We start from the raw sequence: 18,005 nt of genomic DNA on the forward strand, positions 1-18,005 counted from the left end.
ACTACTAGAGTTCTTGATCTGCTGGCCGTCAGGTCTGAGGGCTACCTGGACCTGTCTTGGGTGGAACCTGTAGAATGCCACGTTGGTGCAGTTCACTGAGTCAGAAATGAGTTCAATCCCAACTCAGCGTATGCTCAGTCCTTCCCCTTGCCTTTGCCTCCTTATATAAAAATGGCACCCAATTTGGCTCTAAGGAGGCTGACTGGGCTGTGAAATCCACCCTGTTCTTGCACTGCCAGTCTGGGATCTGCTGCTCTGTCTGCTCCTGGCCAAATCAAATAGACAAGCAGGACAGATGGTTCTTCGTCTGGGTTTACCTCCCCAGCTCCCAGTGAAAGTCCCTTCCCACCTGGTTGCTGGTGGACTTCTGGCTGCTGGTGGTGTTCAGATTGCCTGTTAGCTGAATGCCACTGGGGTATCAGTCACTGCAACACCACACCATGCTGTTGTGTCCGCTGCTTTCCTGTGTCTGTCAGTCTCCAGGTACCCCTATTAAATACCCCAGGTATTTAAATAATCATTTTGTGTTATTTATACTCCAGAGATGATAGTACATAAATAAAAAAAATGTTTATTCCATTTAATAATGTAATAAAAACATAAAATAGTTTTTTAAAAAAATTAAGGATATTGCAAGTTTTTAAAGCAGAAACAAAATCAGGGAATAATATAGTGAATTCCCATAAGCTCATTATACATTTTTCCAGAATAAGTTATAGCAGGGTAATGCTGTATTTTCCACATCCATTCTTTCAGTTTTTACCTTGGTTAAAGTGTTTAAATCCAAGTATCCAGAATTGTTATCTTGTGCCTGGCTACAAATCTCAATATGCATTTCTGAAAGCACACCTTTCCTTGTACAATCACAGTGCTATTTTAATTACTGACATAATTCCTGGAGTTATTTCAGAAGTATCTTTTGTTTCCTCACTGTATCTGAAACCCAAAGATCAGCATTTTTGTATAGAGAGCAGAAACAGATATTTTTTATTTCTCTAGCCTTTCTTGCCATTATTTAACTCTAAGATTGTTGTTTGAATCAGCAGTCAGAAGATCTTTCTCTCTGTATCTGCTTTTGACTCTGTAGTTCTGCCTTTCCAATAAAAAAGAAAGAAATCTTAAGAAAAGTAAAGACAGTGTGTAAAAAATTGAGCCTGGTTGTGTTCCGATAACATTGGGTTTACAAAAGCAGGCAGTAGGTAGGTTTGGCCCACAGCTGGAGTTTCCCAACCACTGCTTTAACACGTTGTGTTCCATATTTTGTGTGAGATAGATGCCAGCTTAAAATGTTTGGATCCGAAGGCCATTTGTGTGTGTGTGTGTGTGTGTTACAAGATGCTTTGTAGAGGAATCCGTGTGTTTCGTGTCATATCCCATCTGCAGATGCATAATGCCCAGTGTCTACTATTGGTGATGCTAAGAATCCTTAGTGTGTATCTTTGGATAGGTTTGGACCCTCCACTGCAAGCTTCTTTTAGCTTTTTCTCTCACAATTTCATCTATTATTTTATTGCCTAAATCAATTATTTCATTAGATGTTACCAAATGATAATTATTTGTCCATCTATTTTGATTAATCAGAATGCATGTGTCAGGAAGAGCTTTCCACATGAGTGAGTGACTTCAGTCATGCTGAATGTAGTGCAGTTTCTATAGGAACATTCTTATAATCAGGATATGGGCTGATTCTCTGCTTTTAATTGTCGATTTTAGTACAAAGAATTGGTCCTTGGATCTCTTCCAATGATTCCCAATGGGTTGGGACCTTTCCTTCCTTAGTTTTGCTTTTTTTGTGTGTGTGTATAACTATGATTCATAGATAGTTTTATATTTCTCGTCACTTGACTTTATTATTTTTCTTGATGCTTTTGTTATTCCATCTTACACCAATGAGGGCCCTTTGTGTTGGGTCTTGTTGATATTTTATAACTTCTTTGCTCCAGTCTAAAAATTCCAGGGAGACATTTTCAATAATAATAGTAATGAAACTCGTTATAACATGTGCAAAGATTTTCAAAAACCAAGAAAAAATCATATTCATGTTAAAAATAGAAGTGAAATATGCCAGATTGTTAAATATTTTAACACAAGGACCTGGTGTGATGGCTCACTAGCTAAATCCTCACTTCATAATCACTGGGATCCCGTATGGGCTCTAGTTCATGTCCCGGCCGTTCTACTTCCATTCCAGCACCCTGCTTATGGCCTGGGAAAGCAGTAGCAGATGGCCTAAAGCTTTGGGATCCTGCCCCCACGTGGGATACCCGGAAGAAGAAGCTCCTGGCTTCAGATCAGTTCAGCTTTAGTCATTGTGGTCATTTGGAGCGTGACCCAGCAGATGGAAGGTCTTTCTTTCTCTCCTTTTCTCCAAAAACCTGATCTACCTTTCAGATGAAAATAAATAATCTTTAAAAAAAATTTTAACACAGTTATAGGAACATATCAGTGAAAAGCAGATATTTAAAAAAATGATTTGCCATAATGCAGTTTTGTAGGTAAAAGGGTTCTTCCTTCCCACTGCCTACCCTCCTTCCCTGTTTCCCTCCTACCTTTCCCCCTGAATTATCACAGTAGTGTAGTCCTTAGTAACAGTCACAAGGTTAACTTTCTGCTATTTAAATGTCTCATGACATAATAAGGTCAGTATGGGCAAAGGTAGAAAAACTGGCGCCATGTAATTTTTTATTCTTTGCATACTTCTGCAGCATAGATTTCCTACCGTGAGACTTACTGGCTTTCTAATAAAAGTTCAAATTGTTAAAACCTCAATGGAATATTTCCAACTTGATCTAATTTGGAAATGTACATTTATAAAAAGATTCAAAATTTTTAAAAGTAAAAACTTAGTCACGTGTTTTTAAGAATTGTAATTGTAAGAGTAGTAACTGTTACATTTGCAAAGAGATTTTCTAGAAAGTGAAAAGAGATTTAAAAATCTGTCTTTTAATAACATCCAGGAGATTTAAAAATCCATCTTTTAAATAATGTGTCTTTTAATTTATTATCCATAATAATAAATTATGATAGCTTCCTGTTCCTCTCATCTGTCTTTCTAGACCTTAACATCCATTTTCTCTGTAATGAGACTTGAAATGTAATGAGACTTAGCAGTATTTTAGACCACAACTTCTGAAATTTCCTGAATCTGGAAATATTCTTTATACTGCCCTTAATTTGTGAATAAATGAACAAGGAGGCAAAATAATTGTTTTTAAGATAAAAAAGGAAATATTTTGGGATCTTCCCCACAGAATCCTCCGGTATCCCATTGCCAGAGGGGGTGAGCCTGCTGCCTGCCATCCAGCCTCCCAGCGCAAGAAACAGATGGACAGGGTTTCTGTCTAAGCAGTTCTGATTTATTTGGGGAATACAATTCTTATATAGGGTAGTGAATAGCCTCAGGCCAGGAATACCAGGAATCCCAGGAGGGGAGAACTAGGAACCAGTTGTCACCTGCAGGACTATGAAAGCCACCTCCCATAGGCCAGGGGTGGGTGAGCGAAATGGCCCTGGCCAATCAGTCTTTTTGAAACAACTTGATCCCCGCCCTGGTTCACACCCAGGGCTCTGTCCTTGGCTGCCATCTTGCTCACTGCAGGTAACCCAGTGACCTTGACTGTTAGCCTCCATCTTGTTGACTTAGTGACCTCTTTGCCCCTGAGCCCCATAAAATATAACTTGGCGTCCTTCATTATTAAAAGTCATCATTCAGATGTGGTCTTTGACTTGAGTTTTATTGGAGGGCACCCTGGACCCACCTTGATGGGATTTAAAATAATTGACCACAGAAGGAAATTATCCCATATTTTAGTATGGATCACATGGTGTAGAATCTGTGAAGGGGCCTTGTTTCTTCTTAACAAAATTATGTTTATCATAAGTAACAGGGAAAGGAATGTGAAAAACTCAACTCTGTAAGAGCTGTGTGCATGTGCATGTATGTATGGGTGTGAGGTATGCTTTAATCACTCCTTCTCTAGTAAACTGAGTCTTTTTTGAAGATTTATTTGTTTGTTTAAAAGTCAAAAGTTACAAGGTGGGGTGGATCAGAGGGGGAAGAGGGAGTGAGAGAGAGACAGAGAGAAACAGAGAGAGAGAGAGACAGAGAGAAACAGAGAGAGAGATCTTCCATTCCTGGTTCACTCCACAGATGGTTGTAGCAGCCAAAGCTAAAACAGACAAAGCCAGAACCCTGCAGTGGTGCAGGGACCCAGGCATCTGGACCATCTTCTGCTGCTTCTCCAGACACATTAGCAGGGAACCGGATTGGAATTGGAGCAGCCAGGACTTGAACCAGCATTTCTGTTAAATGATGGTGCTTCAGGTAGCAGCATAGCTCATTACACTACAGCCCTGGCCCCAACACCATCTTTGTAAATCTGTATTTTCTACAGGGCTGAGCCAACAGGGTAGTAACAAGAAACAACAGGCCTCTTTTTTAAAAAAAGTTTAGCTGAAGCAGGTTTTTTTTTTTTTTTTTAAATTAATATTTAGCATTATGTGACAGTTTCATAGGCTTTGGGAATCCCCCTCCCCCTCCCCCTCCCCTCCCCCCTGGTGGATTCCTCCACCTTGATGCAGCATTACAGTTCAAATTCAATCAAGATTCTTTCCTTGCAAACATATATTAAGCATGGAGTCCAGCTACTTATTGTCCGGATGGGTTGAACAGTTTCTTGGGGAGACCATTTCTGGTCCGAAGTCAGAGCTGGTATAATATCATCACAGTCAATTAAGAGTCCCAATATAACATCAACAGCAATTTGCAATATTATGGAATTGACATAGTTTTGAGTAACCAGTATGTTAAAAAAAAAAAAAGAACAAAATAACAAAAAACAAGTCCTAACCACAACCTATGATTAGCTCATTGACATTTCAATTTTAGTTTATATACAGGACCGGACCGGCTGCTATATACCTTGAAAAGGCTATAGGGTACCATTCAGCTGTCTCATGTCTATTTCATTTTAGTATTTAGCCATTTGTTGTGTTGAAGTATAATTTTGTTGATCTTGGCAGATTTTGGGATAATCTAGACTGGCTTGTAACTCTAACAAGATATTTGTCGACATTTAATGTGCAGAACATTTTTTTTTTGTGTGTGGGGGTTGTGTGCAGGAAAATCCTCAACATCATGGTGAGGAGTGACTAATCTTTGTGTCCCACCCAGCAAGGCATGAGCCAATCCATGCCAGCTCTTTCGTGTCAGATTTCAAGCTCTACTTTCTGTTGTTTGTCTATTTATTTTAGGGTTTTTTTTTTTTTTTTTTTTTTTTTTTTTTTTAGTTTGTATGATTGTTTGTTTGCTGTGAGAGGTTTTCGAAGCGATCCCGATGGTCACTGCGAGGGAGGGCGGGGGTCCAGAGGTGGAGCCAGGCTCGGACCAGAGAAAGCTCTCCTCCCTGGTCCCGAAGGACATTAATTGTTCTTCTGTGTCTGCTGACCGCTCAGGGCTTCTGGTTGTCTTTCCGATGACGTTGGTTTCTGTGCGGTGGTGTTTGGACTTCTTCCATCCCCTGCGGAAGCTCCGGTTGGGGGTGGGTGACCTTAGAGTACTCAGCCTCCGAGGGCATCCAATTCCCTGTGGCCTCCTTGGCAGTTGGGGTATAGTCCTTGTTGCTCGTATTAGTAGTTTGTGTTGAAGATCTGGGAGTCTTCGTGGTTGGGATCCAAGCTTCCTCCTTACCACCTGTGAAGCAGGTTTAATGAGTGAATCTACTGTGTGTTGGGCCCACATGTAGGTCAGTGCTATTATATACAAACAATGAGGGGACATGAGTCTATTGTCGTCATTCTTGGAGTCTGCACGTAAATGTGAGCTAAGACAATTTTACACTGAATTTTGGAAGCAAAGCATCACCTTCATCAAACTGGTGGTCAGCTTTCATCTGTGATTGTGAGGAGAAAGCCAGGCAAGGAGAGCAGAGAACTGGCCTTCAGCAAGACTTGCTGAAAACGGAACCACCTCAGCTTCACAGGTGACCAGATGACGGGCACAGGAGGCTCTGTGGGTTTGCTGCAATCATACTGAACTTATAATGTACCCTGGGTAGCAAGTAAATTCATGGCTTTGCCCTTTCCAGATCCTTCTGATTCTGCTGGTGTCAATTGGCAAAACACGCAAATTAGTTTTCTCTGATAACTCGCTGATTTCTTTGGTGTGAATTTAACACATGTGCCAATTTATAAGAACTGAACATTGTGACACACATATACCCACCTCCTTTGGGATTATTTATAAATTATGTCAACATGGAGACTTAGTATAATGCCTGTGAGTTGATTCAGTGCCAGTTCTTACTATGGATTTGTTTTATCAATGAAAGATCGTGTCTCATATTCCTGTTGTTTACAGCTTGAATAAGAAGTGCAATGGTAAACAATTAGGAGATGCTTACATCGTTACTGAAATGCCATCAGAAATGGTCAAGGAGTTATTTAGCTATTCATCTCCTTATTCTTTGCCTCTTGAGGTGACGGAGTAGTACGACATTCCAGTGAAAAGTTGTGACTACCTTTCCTGTGCTACCACCACTCCAAATAGTTTCAGCTCCCAGTTATTGTTTAAATTAATTAACTAATATAAAATGCCTAGTTATAGTGGGGAAGAGACAGAGAAGGAGATCTTCATTTCACTGATTCACTGCTCCGAATAGCCATAACATCAGGGCTGAGCCAGGCCAAAGCCCAGAGCCTAGAACTCTACATAGAGTTTCCCACATGTTTGGCAGAAGTCCAAGCTCTTGGGCTATCTTCTGCTTTCCCAGGAACATTAGTAGGGAATTGGATCAGAAGGGAAACAATCAAGAATATAGCCAGTTGTCACTTGAGCTCCTTGTGTCACAGGCAGAGGCTTAATCGGCTACACCATAACCCTAGCGCCCAGCTCCAAGTTTTTTTGTTTTTTTTTTTTGTTTGTTTTGTTTTTAAAGATTTTATGTTATTGGAAAGCCGGATATACAGAGAGGAGGAGAGGCAGAGAGGAAGATCTGCCATCCGATGTTTCACTCCCCAAGTGAGCCGCAACGGGCCGATGCGCGCCGATCCGAAGCCGGGAACCAGGAACCTCTTCCAGGTCTCCCACACGGGTGCAGGGTCCCAAAGCTTTGGGCCGTCCTCGACTGCTTTCCCAGGCCACAAGCAGGGAGCTGGATGTGAAGTGGAGCTGCCGGGATTAGAAGCGGCGCCCATATGGGATCCCGGGGCGTTCAAGGCGAGGACTTTAGCTGCTAGGCCATGCCGCCAGGCCCCAGCTCCAAGTTTTTAACCAGACCCTAGCCCTTAGTGCTTGAAACTACTAGTGCCCCAAACATGCTATGGTCATAATCTTTTATATAACTCTGGAAAATGACAGTGCACCAAACATGGAGAAATTGTGTGATGTCATCGCTTTTGAGTCAGAATTTTAGGGTTGACATTCTCAGGCATGGATTTTTATTTATGTGAGCCCTTTTCCAAAGGGGTAATTTTAGAACTGACTCATAGGGAAATACTTCTAAAGGTAAGAGATAATTTTGAATGGTTTGACCGTGTTTATTTGAGTTTATCTGCTCATGAGTAAAGTTCCCCTAAGGCTACGGGCAGACCTGTTGAGCCTTGTAAAATTGCTGAACTGTGTCAGAATAATTAGCAGCCTTTCACCTTCAGAGAGGAGCTCAGATTTCCTTGGATGGAAACTTGAGGGAAAGTGGGTGATGAAACGGTCTGGCAGGAGCAACCAGGCGGGTTCCCCTCACCTTGCTTCGGGCCAGCAATTCTTGAAGACATGGGGAAGAGCACAGCGTGTTTAGGAAGTGACAAAGACAGCAGGCATGATCATGAACCGAAATACAGCCTTCTTCTGCAGTTGGACCCCCAAGGCCATAACTGTACCTAATAGGTCCTAAAGTCAAAGACAGACGTCAAGAGATAGAAATCATTTGGCAAGTGCAAGTTCACTTTGTCTAAGAAACTGGGGTATTCCATAATAAAAAATTAATAAAGGCCAAAAATGAAGCAATGACTATTCTTTTTTCAGTGGATTCTGGTCATCTTAATTCAGTCATCAGCATATTTTATTCAGGCCTACTTCTTTTTCTGTCTTTATTCCCACTATGGAGTCTTAAGATAGCCTTTGATAAATGTCAAATTATTTTAGTTCCCTTAATTTCAAAAAAATTTCATATTGATGAAAATTATTAGTGCTTTATTCATATTTTCAGTCTATTTAGTTACCAAAATGGCTGTGACAACAAAGTACTTCTGTGTAATGAAGTGTTAATGAATAGCACTAACCATTTTATGTAGGATTGGGCTTTAAATTCCAATAATAATCTTCTCATTAAGGTACACATGAATTCACATAAATACTTGAAGAAATATAGAAAGCATGTATAGTAGTACACAGTACAGCTTTGCTGGATGCCTGAAAAACCTCTGCTTAGGTCACTGCATCTCATGCATGTTGGCTTAAAATTGTGAACCGGTAATCATCTCTAAGCTGAAAGTTCAGGCAATGTTTCCTATTTGAATGTCATTTTCATTTTACCAGTCTATATGAAAACTGGACAGAAATATATTTCATTGATGTATTTGGAATTGGTTGTGTGTGATAAAACAAGATCACTTTTTTCTGTTTCCTTGGATTCATAATTCAAAGGTCCATCAAACTACATTAACCAATTGATGGGCCAAGTTATCAAAAAACTGGGTATGGTTAAAAATGTTGAAGTAACTATTTTCTCATCATAAACAACTCTAAAGAGTTCACAGTAGGGGCCAGCATGGTGGCATAACAGGCTATTCTTCTGTCTTCAGCTTCAGCATCCTATATGGGTGCCAGATCTAGTCCTGGCTGCTCCAGTTCCAATCTGGTTCCCTGCTAATGTGTCTGCAGAAGCAGCAGAGGATGGCCCAGATGCCTGGGCCCCTATACTCCCACTGAAAGAAGCTCCTGGTTCCTGGCTTCAGATTGGCTCAGCTCTGGATTTATCACCATTTGGGGAGTGAACCAGCAGATGGAATATCTCTTTCTGTCTCAACTTCTTTCTCTGCAAAATCTGCCTTTGAAATATAAATAAATAAATCTTAAAAAAAAAGTTCACAGTAATAACTCTGAATTTGGGTTGATAGGATCGTTATTACTAAACTCACCCAAAAATCTGAGAGTTATGATTCAGAAGTATCCTACATAAGATATTGAAACAGACGTATCTCTAGGCCTTAACAAGATTTCAGAAATGCTTGCAGTAAAAAATAGCTGTTAACTCTGTCTCTCTGCCATTCTAAATAAATAAATAAATTTTAAAGCTTATATAAAATACCTTAAAATATTTCCCTGAGATAGTTGACATCTTCCTTTTGTAATGAGTGGCCGAAATCTGGACAAATAAAAGGAGAGTCATCCGAAGAATTTGCCCTGTACCCTCATGAGCAGAGCCCATGTGTGTGAATGCGTGTGTACATACCCGCATGTGTAGACACAGGGCTCACCTTTTCCTTGCCCTCATTCATGTGCTTGTGCTTGCTGTCTTCTAGATGACACGGGCTGTCCTAGTAGCCAGTCTGTATCACCAGTGAAGACCCCCTCAGACACGGGAAACAGCCCCATCAGCTTTTGCCCTGGGAGCGATGAAGACTTTACCAGGAAGAAGTGCACAACTGGAGTGGCTGGTGAAGGAAGCATCCAGTCAGCACGCTACAAGAAGGAGCTGAAGTCAGGCCTTGGAAAGCCTGGTAAGTGTATGACTCTGCAGGTGTGTGTCCCAGCATGTCCAGTCACTCAGGGATCACTAATACTACACCCGATTCCCCAGAACATCATTCTTAAAGGAGAGTGTGGGTGGAGAGGGAAATCATGTCTGTAAATATTGCTGATCAGTTTTCAGAATCTGCAACATGTAAATAAATATTTTGTATCTCACAACTAATTCTACAGTATGTAAATACATTTAGTTTTACAGGAATTGAAGTGCTAACTGCAGTGAAAATGCGTGAGCACTGGTTTTGGGAGACAGAGCTTTCTATATACTGTGTGATTGTCTTTAACTTCTATGGTTATACTGTGTATAAGAATGTGTGTGAAAAGACTGATTAACAGTTTACATGAGTCCTCTTTCATGCCATTTGTCTGTTAATTGCTGTTTTGTGATGACATTATAGTGTAAGGAGCTACAGATGGTCTTGTTTGGATGGTTCCAAGGCTTAGTGCCGTTTCCTTGTCCACAAGATGATAGCATCCCTGTTGGCTTGTGGTCTCCCTGAATAATTGATGTGCACAGTGCATCACAATGGATTATTCTTCATCTTCCATTTGATGAATCAATAAGAGCATCACTTCATCTCCAAGTAAAGCTAAAGCAAGGAAATGCTTTCTCATAATGGCATTTGATACATGTTAGGCCTGATGACTGTAATAGTTTTCTGCTTTGGAATCACATGAAAAGCTAAAGGAATGGCTCATAATAAGGAATCGTATCTACACTTCACTATCATCACTGCTTCCAGCTTCCTCCTTTATTAACTTCATTTTTGACTATTGAAAGAGCCACGTCTTGTTACCCATTCAGCAGCTCATGGGCATTGGGCTATGTCTACTGGTTACCTGTTAGAAATAACGGTGCTGTGGACATTCAGGTTTCTATGTGAACAGGTGCTCAGTGTTCTTGGTTATAGATTCAGAAATGAAATTGCTGGGATGTCTGGTAACTCTAACTTGGAAGTAACTGTCAGCTTATTTTCCAGAATAGGCGCTCTGTATCAGCAGCATTATATGAGAGCGCCTATTGGTCCCCATCCTCTTATGTTGGCTCCAATACTTTTTAATTTTGCTTGAAATAACACAGTATTTCAAGAGGATAACGTGTCTCTTTTGAAGATGGCCATTCCAGTGAGTGTGAAAGTGGTATCCCATGCTGTGAATCTGCTTTTCCCTAATGGCAATGTCATGAACAGGACTTCATGTGTCTCTTGACCATCTAGACATCTTTCCTGAAGTCCTCAATGTTCTTTCAACTTGAAAGTAAATCACCAATGAACTCTGCTTCCCACCCATGTGAGCTATAAATGTCACAGCAGGAGCCCTGTCATTCTCTTTTGATAGTCCTAACACATAGTTTCTAGCTCATCTTAGGGGCATGTTAGGGGTTTCATCAGTGGTTGTTAACCTCAAGTGCGAACATGGGTCCTGGTGTGGGGAAGACACGGTGATGAAGAAAAGAAACCCAACTCAAAGGATTGCAAACATCATGACATACAGGATTTGAAAACAAACCTGAGATTTTTTTGGGAGAGGGGCCATCTTTTCTCTTCACCACATGATTTCATTTTAGGATGTTGTCAGTGTGACAAACAGTGAAAAACGAGTCCAGCATGATGTGACCAGTAAAACCTAAATTTGAATGAGAGCTAAGCTTACCACTCACTTCCTTTCCTTGTTTCAGTCATCAAAATCAGAACAATATGAAGTTAGCATGCTGTGTGTGTGTGTGTGTGTGTGTGTGTGTATACAGATGTCACACTGAGTGAAAGGCACACACTATTCCTGCAGAAGGTGCTTGGTTTCTAAAGATCGGCCACTCATCAATGTTGCCTAAAGTCTTTATGAAAAAAAAATGGGAGAACAGAAAGGAGGGAGGGAAGGGGCAGAAAGGAAAAGTTTTAATGTTGTTGTTCTCTTAATTCGTGAAGACTCTGGAAGGCTATGAACTCATATTCCAGTAAGAAATACCCATAAGAATTAAATGCAGCATTCTACTACACAGTTTGGGAATTCTAATTTAAAAACTTTTGTTTAAAGGTGGAGCCTAAAGCTACCATTTTGTCAGCTTCTTCTAATTTAATTGCTCATTGCTGGAAACATCACCCAAGCAGCATGTATTTGGTCACCTGTTGGTTTATATGTGTGCAACTAAGCCAGAGGCATCCTTGAAATTTATTTCTTAGCAGCCTAAAAATTCTCAGTGCCATCACTGAGAAAGTTGCTGCAGCTTTTGAGAGAGCCGTTTCTGTTCAGTAAGCTCTTTGTGTTTGAGAAGTGAATGTGCATCATGCTCTATGGTTTCCTTGAACTTGTAGCAGCACAAACCCATCGGCCTCATCACTGTGATGAGAGGGAATCCTAGAAACAGGGATGACTCTTACATGTACAAAAGGCAGAGACATAATCTGTTAAGCCGTAGGAAGGAACTCCTGTCAGGTGGAACTGTTCTGCCTTGGTCTTAAGTCCCAACAGAACCCCTCCACTCAGCCCAAACTCATCGTCACCATTTGATGTGTGCTCTAATTTTTTTAACTAAATTGGTTCATTAAAGCTAATACCAGTTTATTAAAATAGCAAGCAATTAGTGGCTATTATTCAGATGCTCAGGGCTCTTTAACGTTAAGTAACCTATGACCATTTAATTTTAGATCCTTGCTCTAGATTTTGGAATACTGCCGAGCCCTTCAGAAAGTGGTTCTCGAAATGCACCTTTAATCATAAAGAGAGCATCAAGTTCGCTGAGTGTATGATGCAGAAGGAGAAGAAAAATATGTCACTAGATGCTCGGAAGGGAAAGAAGGAGCAAGCAGGTGTGCTACTTGCCAGCAGGGCCCTGTGACACAGGCAGCAGGAAAGCCCTTACAGCCAGGCAGGAGCTCTCCTTCTGGAAGCTTCTCGGAGGCAGTCAACCTTCTGTCGTTTTTGGCTTCTGTCACTTAGTGCCTACGCAGATTTAACTAAAAATGGTCACCAACAGAGAAAAAAAATGCTCGCAGTCCAGTTGGATGATACCTTCCAGTTCTCATGCTTCCCTGTTCTTGTTAATTCAACCAAACGTTTAAGCTCATGCTCCAGAGCCTCGTGTTGTGTTTGTCGTAGAGTAGGTGTCCAATAAATACCTCAATCAGAAATAGAAGGAATATTTTGTCCAAGGGGTCGTGTGTAGTGTAGGGAAGAGAGGAAAAGAATGAGCTCAGATCAGCCCTGCTCTTGGGATTCAAGACAGAGCTGAACAGGATAATCTGTGCCGGTGCAGATGGAATGAAGGCATTTTGGCTGGAAACTGTGTGAGGCAGAGCAACATTCCTTCTCCTTGGTGCCTGTCCTATATTTAATTTGCAGTTTCCTGCTGAGACTGTATTTGCCCAGAAAAGAGAAGTCCTAATTGGATCACTGCCTTTCCAGCTTTCTTTCACTATTTGGGGAGTACCTTCACCCAGCAAGCCAAAGATCCTCTGTCATTGTTGTGCAAATAGACATACTAAATCCTTTGTCCACAAGGCTGTTTGGAGAGGTGAGCAAGCTATTATTTTTTAAAAATAGTTAGGAAATGTGAAAAGTTAAAAAGAAAAAAAATCACTAAGGATATATTTAAAAAACAAATGTTTAGGATCACAATCTTGTAAAAGAATCTACATTTAGGCACTGAAATGTTGAAATCTGCATTTGAAAGATGTTAGTATTCGCTTGTCATCAGACACCACCCTGCTATTGAAATCAGAGACCTGACCAAGCTGAACTATAATGACCTCACAACAATAATAGAGGACTGGCTGTTTTAAAAACACGATTTCCCACATTCAGAGGCATTTGCTAGAAAACTCAGAAGGCACCAAGTAGGTTAGTGAAATTGATCAGCACTGGTTCCCTTAATGGAGGTTCTTTCACAGCGCAGGAGCCCGGAGATGTTTCTGTTCTTATCAGAAGCACCTTTTTCACTTCAAAGTTAGTTCTGTGAGATACAGAGCTAGACAACTTTTTACCTGGAGCAGGCCATTCTTGCATAGTAACTTGAACTACTTAGGGGAGCATTGAGAACTAAAATTTTGTCAGTTTCACCCAAGGTTGCTCAACTTTGCCCATTTATTGGAGGAAATTTGATGTGTATGAGGGCTAGAGTAGGGGTGTGTGTGTTAGAGAGAGGAGGGCACTTTCTTACACTCTGGATTCTAACACGCTAGGTTCAAATCTTCATATTACTACTGTAAAACTGATCTTTAGCTACTTGTTTTCTTGTTAGAACTTCACATTCTGCATCTGTAAAGTGGGTTGCTGAAAACACAAATAGATTAAAATCATGCCTGTAAAGTGTTGGATAGGATGTAAAGTACTTCCTCAATAGCAGTTGGCATATCATGTTACCACAGTTTATATAAAATGAGAGGAGCACTTGCTGCAGGAGGATCCTCTGATGGGAATATGAATTCAGTTCTCCTTGACATTGAGCAAAGAGATGGGATTGCATAGAAGAACAGAGAAAGAAGACTACAAAAACCCATTGGTTTTCTAGGTGTTTTAGATCCCTTGCCAACTTTTACCACTTTATGGCATTTATTGCCGTAATTCACTTAAAAATAGATCAAATCATTGTAATGGCTGAGTTGCTGCAAAATGATGTGTATCAAGGCAGAAATATGTTCTAAGCAATTTAAAAAATTTAAATTTTAAAATTTAAAAATTATTTCCATAGGACGGAAAAATTAAAATATTAGTGCTTAAAGGGAAGCTTTGGGGATGTGGAAGCTTTCTGCATTCTATGGCCAAGTACAGCTTTCCTAATAGTTTACCTGTTGTAAGCAGCAGTGATCCAGCAACAAAGCCCAGCCTCAAAAATAAGCTATCGTCTGTTTCAGATAACTAAAACCTTGTGAAAACATTTGGAAAGACATGCTAGAAGGTAATTGTCAATTTAGATGAAATTCTGAAATTTCATTACAGTTATTTTTTGCTGATAGTCGTGAGTACCAACTGCACTTAACCCACTTAGCCTCTACTATTCATGTGAGAAGGGGGAAATATTGTCTCCCACTTTATGGACAGAGAAACTGAGGCACCAAGGGATTAGGTGCCTTAGCCAAGGTTTAACAGTTTGTAAATGGATTTTAAACAGGGTTGCTTTCTCCGAAGTCCAGATCTGTCACCAAAGGAGTAATTTTAATTTCAGTAGGGAAGTGTGGCAATTAAGTTAGGTGTACTGGTATAAAGAATGAGTTATTTTAAAAAAATCTTTGTGGAGGGCCCAGCAGCGTGGCCTAGCGGCTAAAGTCCTCGCCTTGAATGCCCCGGGATCCCATATGGGCGCCAGTTCTAATCCTGGTAGCTCCACTTCCCATCCAGCTCCCTGCTTGTGGCCTGGGAAAGCAGTCCAGGACGGCCCAATGCATTGGGACCCTGCACCCGCGTGGGAGACCCGGAAGAGGTTCCTGGTTCCCGGCATCGGACTGGCGCGCATCGGCCCGTTGCGGCTCACTTGGGGAGTGAATCATCGGACGGAAGATCTTCCTCTCTGTCTCTCCTCCTCTCTGTATATCTGACTTTGTAATAAAAAATAAAATCTTTAAAAAAAAAATCTTTGTGGAGCCCTAAAAATGCATATTTGTTCTTATAAATTAGCTTGTATATGGATTATGCGGACTGTTGCTGATAGCAGAATCAATGGGCCTCAGTATATATGCAGTGAAATATAAAAAGTTGAGCACATAAAGCTGTTTGATTGCAGATCAGTAAAATAAACCAAGAGGATGTGAATATCCAAGGATGTTAAGGTCCTCAGTGGTTTCCATTTAATCAGGAGCCAGTCCTTTCTCTGCTTATCAGAATGTTTTATGCACAGCCCTGGTATCATGAATACTTTGTTTTAGGTAAGATTTATTTACTTGAAAGACAGAGAGAAGAGGAGACAGACAGCATCTATCTACTGGTTAATTCTGCGGCTGGCCATAGTAGCTGGATCTGAGCCAGGCTGAAGCCAGGAGCCAAGAAATCCATTGGTGTCTCCCATGTAGGTGATGGGGTGACCAGCTGCTTGGGCCTTTCTATGCAGCCTTCCCAGAGGCATTAGCAGAAAGCCGGATTGGAAGTAGAGTAGCTAAGAGTCAGATGGACACTGTGATATGGAAGGGTACCATCACCAGCAAAGCTTTAGCCCACAGCACCACAGTGCTGGCACTGTGAATACTTTCTTCAAGGAAGAAAATTAGACTTTTTCAAATTAAACAAGAGCTTCTGCCTGTCTACCTACATGAATCTCTGAAACATCCTTCGACCTCTAGAGAAATAATTCTTCCCCAGGACACAGCAGACAATGTTTGATCCATCACTTCTGCCCAACAACAAGCAACTCAGTAAAATAAAGTTTAAATGTAATGAATGGGATTAAGTGTTTGTCTTAATAGCAGTTACGTCTTAACTCTTTATTTTTCAAAAAGATTTAATTTATTTTTATTGCTAAGCAGAGGAGGGGAGACAGAAAGATTTCTCATCTGCTGGCTCACTCCGCAAATGGCCATAACTGCCAGAGCTGAGCCGGTATGAAGCCAGGAGCCAGAAACCCCCTGGAGGTCTTTCATGTTGGTGCAGGGTCCCAAGGTTTTGGGCTAGACTCCGCTGCTTTCCCAGGCCATCATCATGGAGCTGGGTGGGAAGTGAAACAACCAGGACATGAACTGGTGCCCATATGGGATGCCAACATTTTAAGGTGGAGAATTAACCAACTGAGCCATCATGCTGGCCCCCAATGTATTTACTGTTTTTTAAAATTTAATTTATTTTATTATTTTTTGATATGGTCTTATGGACTCTGGGATTTCCCTTCTATGCTCTCCAAATCCCCTCACACACACATTCTGATTTCCTCTTTATCATTACAGTCATATACTCCTTCATAAACAGTCATAAGTCCATCATTCTGCTATTTAAGTATATCCTGAACTGTAGGTATGGACAATGGCAGAGAGTCCAGCATCCTGTTTTCAAGATATATTTAACAGTTTCATTGGGGGTCCATCTTTGGTTTGGAAGTAGAAATGCATTATATCCTCACATCTGGTTGAGATAGTCTCTATTACACAGTTACTGTACATCCCCTTAAATGAAAAGCCATAAAGCAAAATCAACAACAGGAAAAAAAAAATAGAAAATTACTAACAAGGTGAAGTTAAATAACATGCTACTAAATGACCAATGTATTGCTAAAGATATGAAAAAGAAAACAAAATATCTTCTTGAAAGAAACAGCGCTGCTGTGTGACCTATGACCCAGTGAAGAAATTAATTAGAAAAAAACTTTTGAAACAATGACAATAAGAAGGGAAAAAAATGAAACCTATGAGATGTAGCAAAAACCGTAATGAAAGGGCTTTTGATCGTGTATTTTGCATAAAGGCTGCCTTGTATCAGAAAGAACATATATGATATTTGTCCTTTTGGGACTCACTTTGTTCCCTGAGCTTAATGATTTCTAGCTGGGACCATTTGGTTGCAAATGGTAAAATTTTGTTCTTTTTATTGGCTGAGTAGTATTCAATGGAGTAGATATGCCAGTTTTTAAAAAATATTTATTTTTATTGAAAAGTTAGATATACAAAGAGAAGGAGAGACAAAGAGGAAGATCTTCTGTCTGTCAGTTAACTCCCCAAGTGAAACGCAACTTCCAGAGCTGAGCCAATCTGAAGCCAGGAATCCAGAGCCTCTTCCGGGTTTCCCACATGGGTGCAAGGTCCCAAGGCTTTGGGCCATCCTTGACTGCTTTCCCAGGCCACTAGCAGGTAGCTGGATGGGAAGCAGGGCCACTGGGATATGAACTGGAGTAACCATATGGGATCCTGCTGCATGCAAGACGTGGACTTTAGTCACTAGGCTACTGCGCCAGGCCTGACATACCAGCTTCTTTATTCACTCCTTTTTGGACGGGCATCTGGGTTGTTTCCATGTCTTTGCTATTGTAGATTGTACTGCTCTGAATATAGTTTCCTTTCTTATATGCAGATTTCATTTCTTTTGGAAGTGGGATACTGGGTCATGTGGCAGATCAATTTTCAATTCTCTCAGCACTCTCCATACTGACTCCCACGAACAGGGAAGGAGGTTGCCTTTATACCCACTTCCATGCCAGGAGGTGTTGTTAGTGTAGTCTGAATGTAGGCCAATCTCACTGGAGTTAGGTGGAACCTCAATATGGTTTTTGTCTATTTCCCTGACAGGTAGGGAGCCTGAGCATTTTTTCCATACATCTATTAGCTATGTGGATTTGTTCCTTTGAAAA

At 40.8% G+C, this 18,005-nt stretch overlaps 1 protein-coding gene across 5 annotated transcripts in view; it reads left to right on the forward strand.

Moving 5' to 3' along the window:
- SYBU (syntabulin) overlaps positions 1–18,005 on the forward strand; it is an 87,869-nt gene that overhangs the window by 24,590 nt on the left and 45,274 nt on the right. For all 5 annotated transcript variants that reach the window (XM_058668537.1, XM_058668539.1, XM_058668538.1 and 2 more), the window contains one exon: positions 9,520–9,717. In XM_058668537.1, the coding sequence (XP_058524520.1) occupies positions 9,520–9,717 (198 nt within the window). The remainder of the gene's footprint in view (positions 1–9,519; positions 9,718–18,005) is intronic.

This window comes from Ochotona princeps, chromosome 9, assembly GCF_030435755.1.
Source record: "Ochotona princeps isolate mOchPri1 chromosome 9, mOchPri1.hap1, whole genome shotgun sequence".
Classification (NCBI taxonomy): domain Eukaryota; kingdom Metazoa; phylum Chordata; class Mammalia; order Lagomorpha; family Ochotonidae; genus Ochotona; species Ochotona princeps.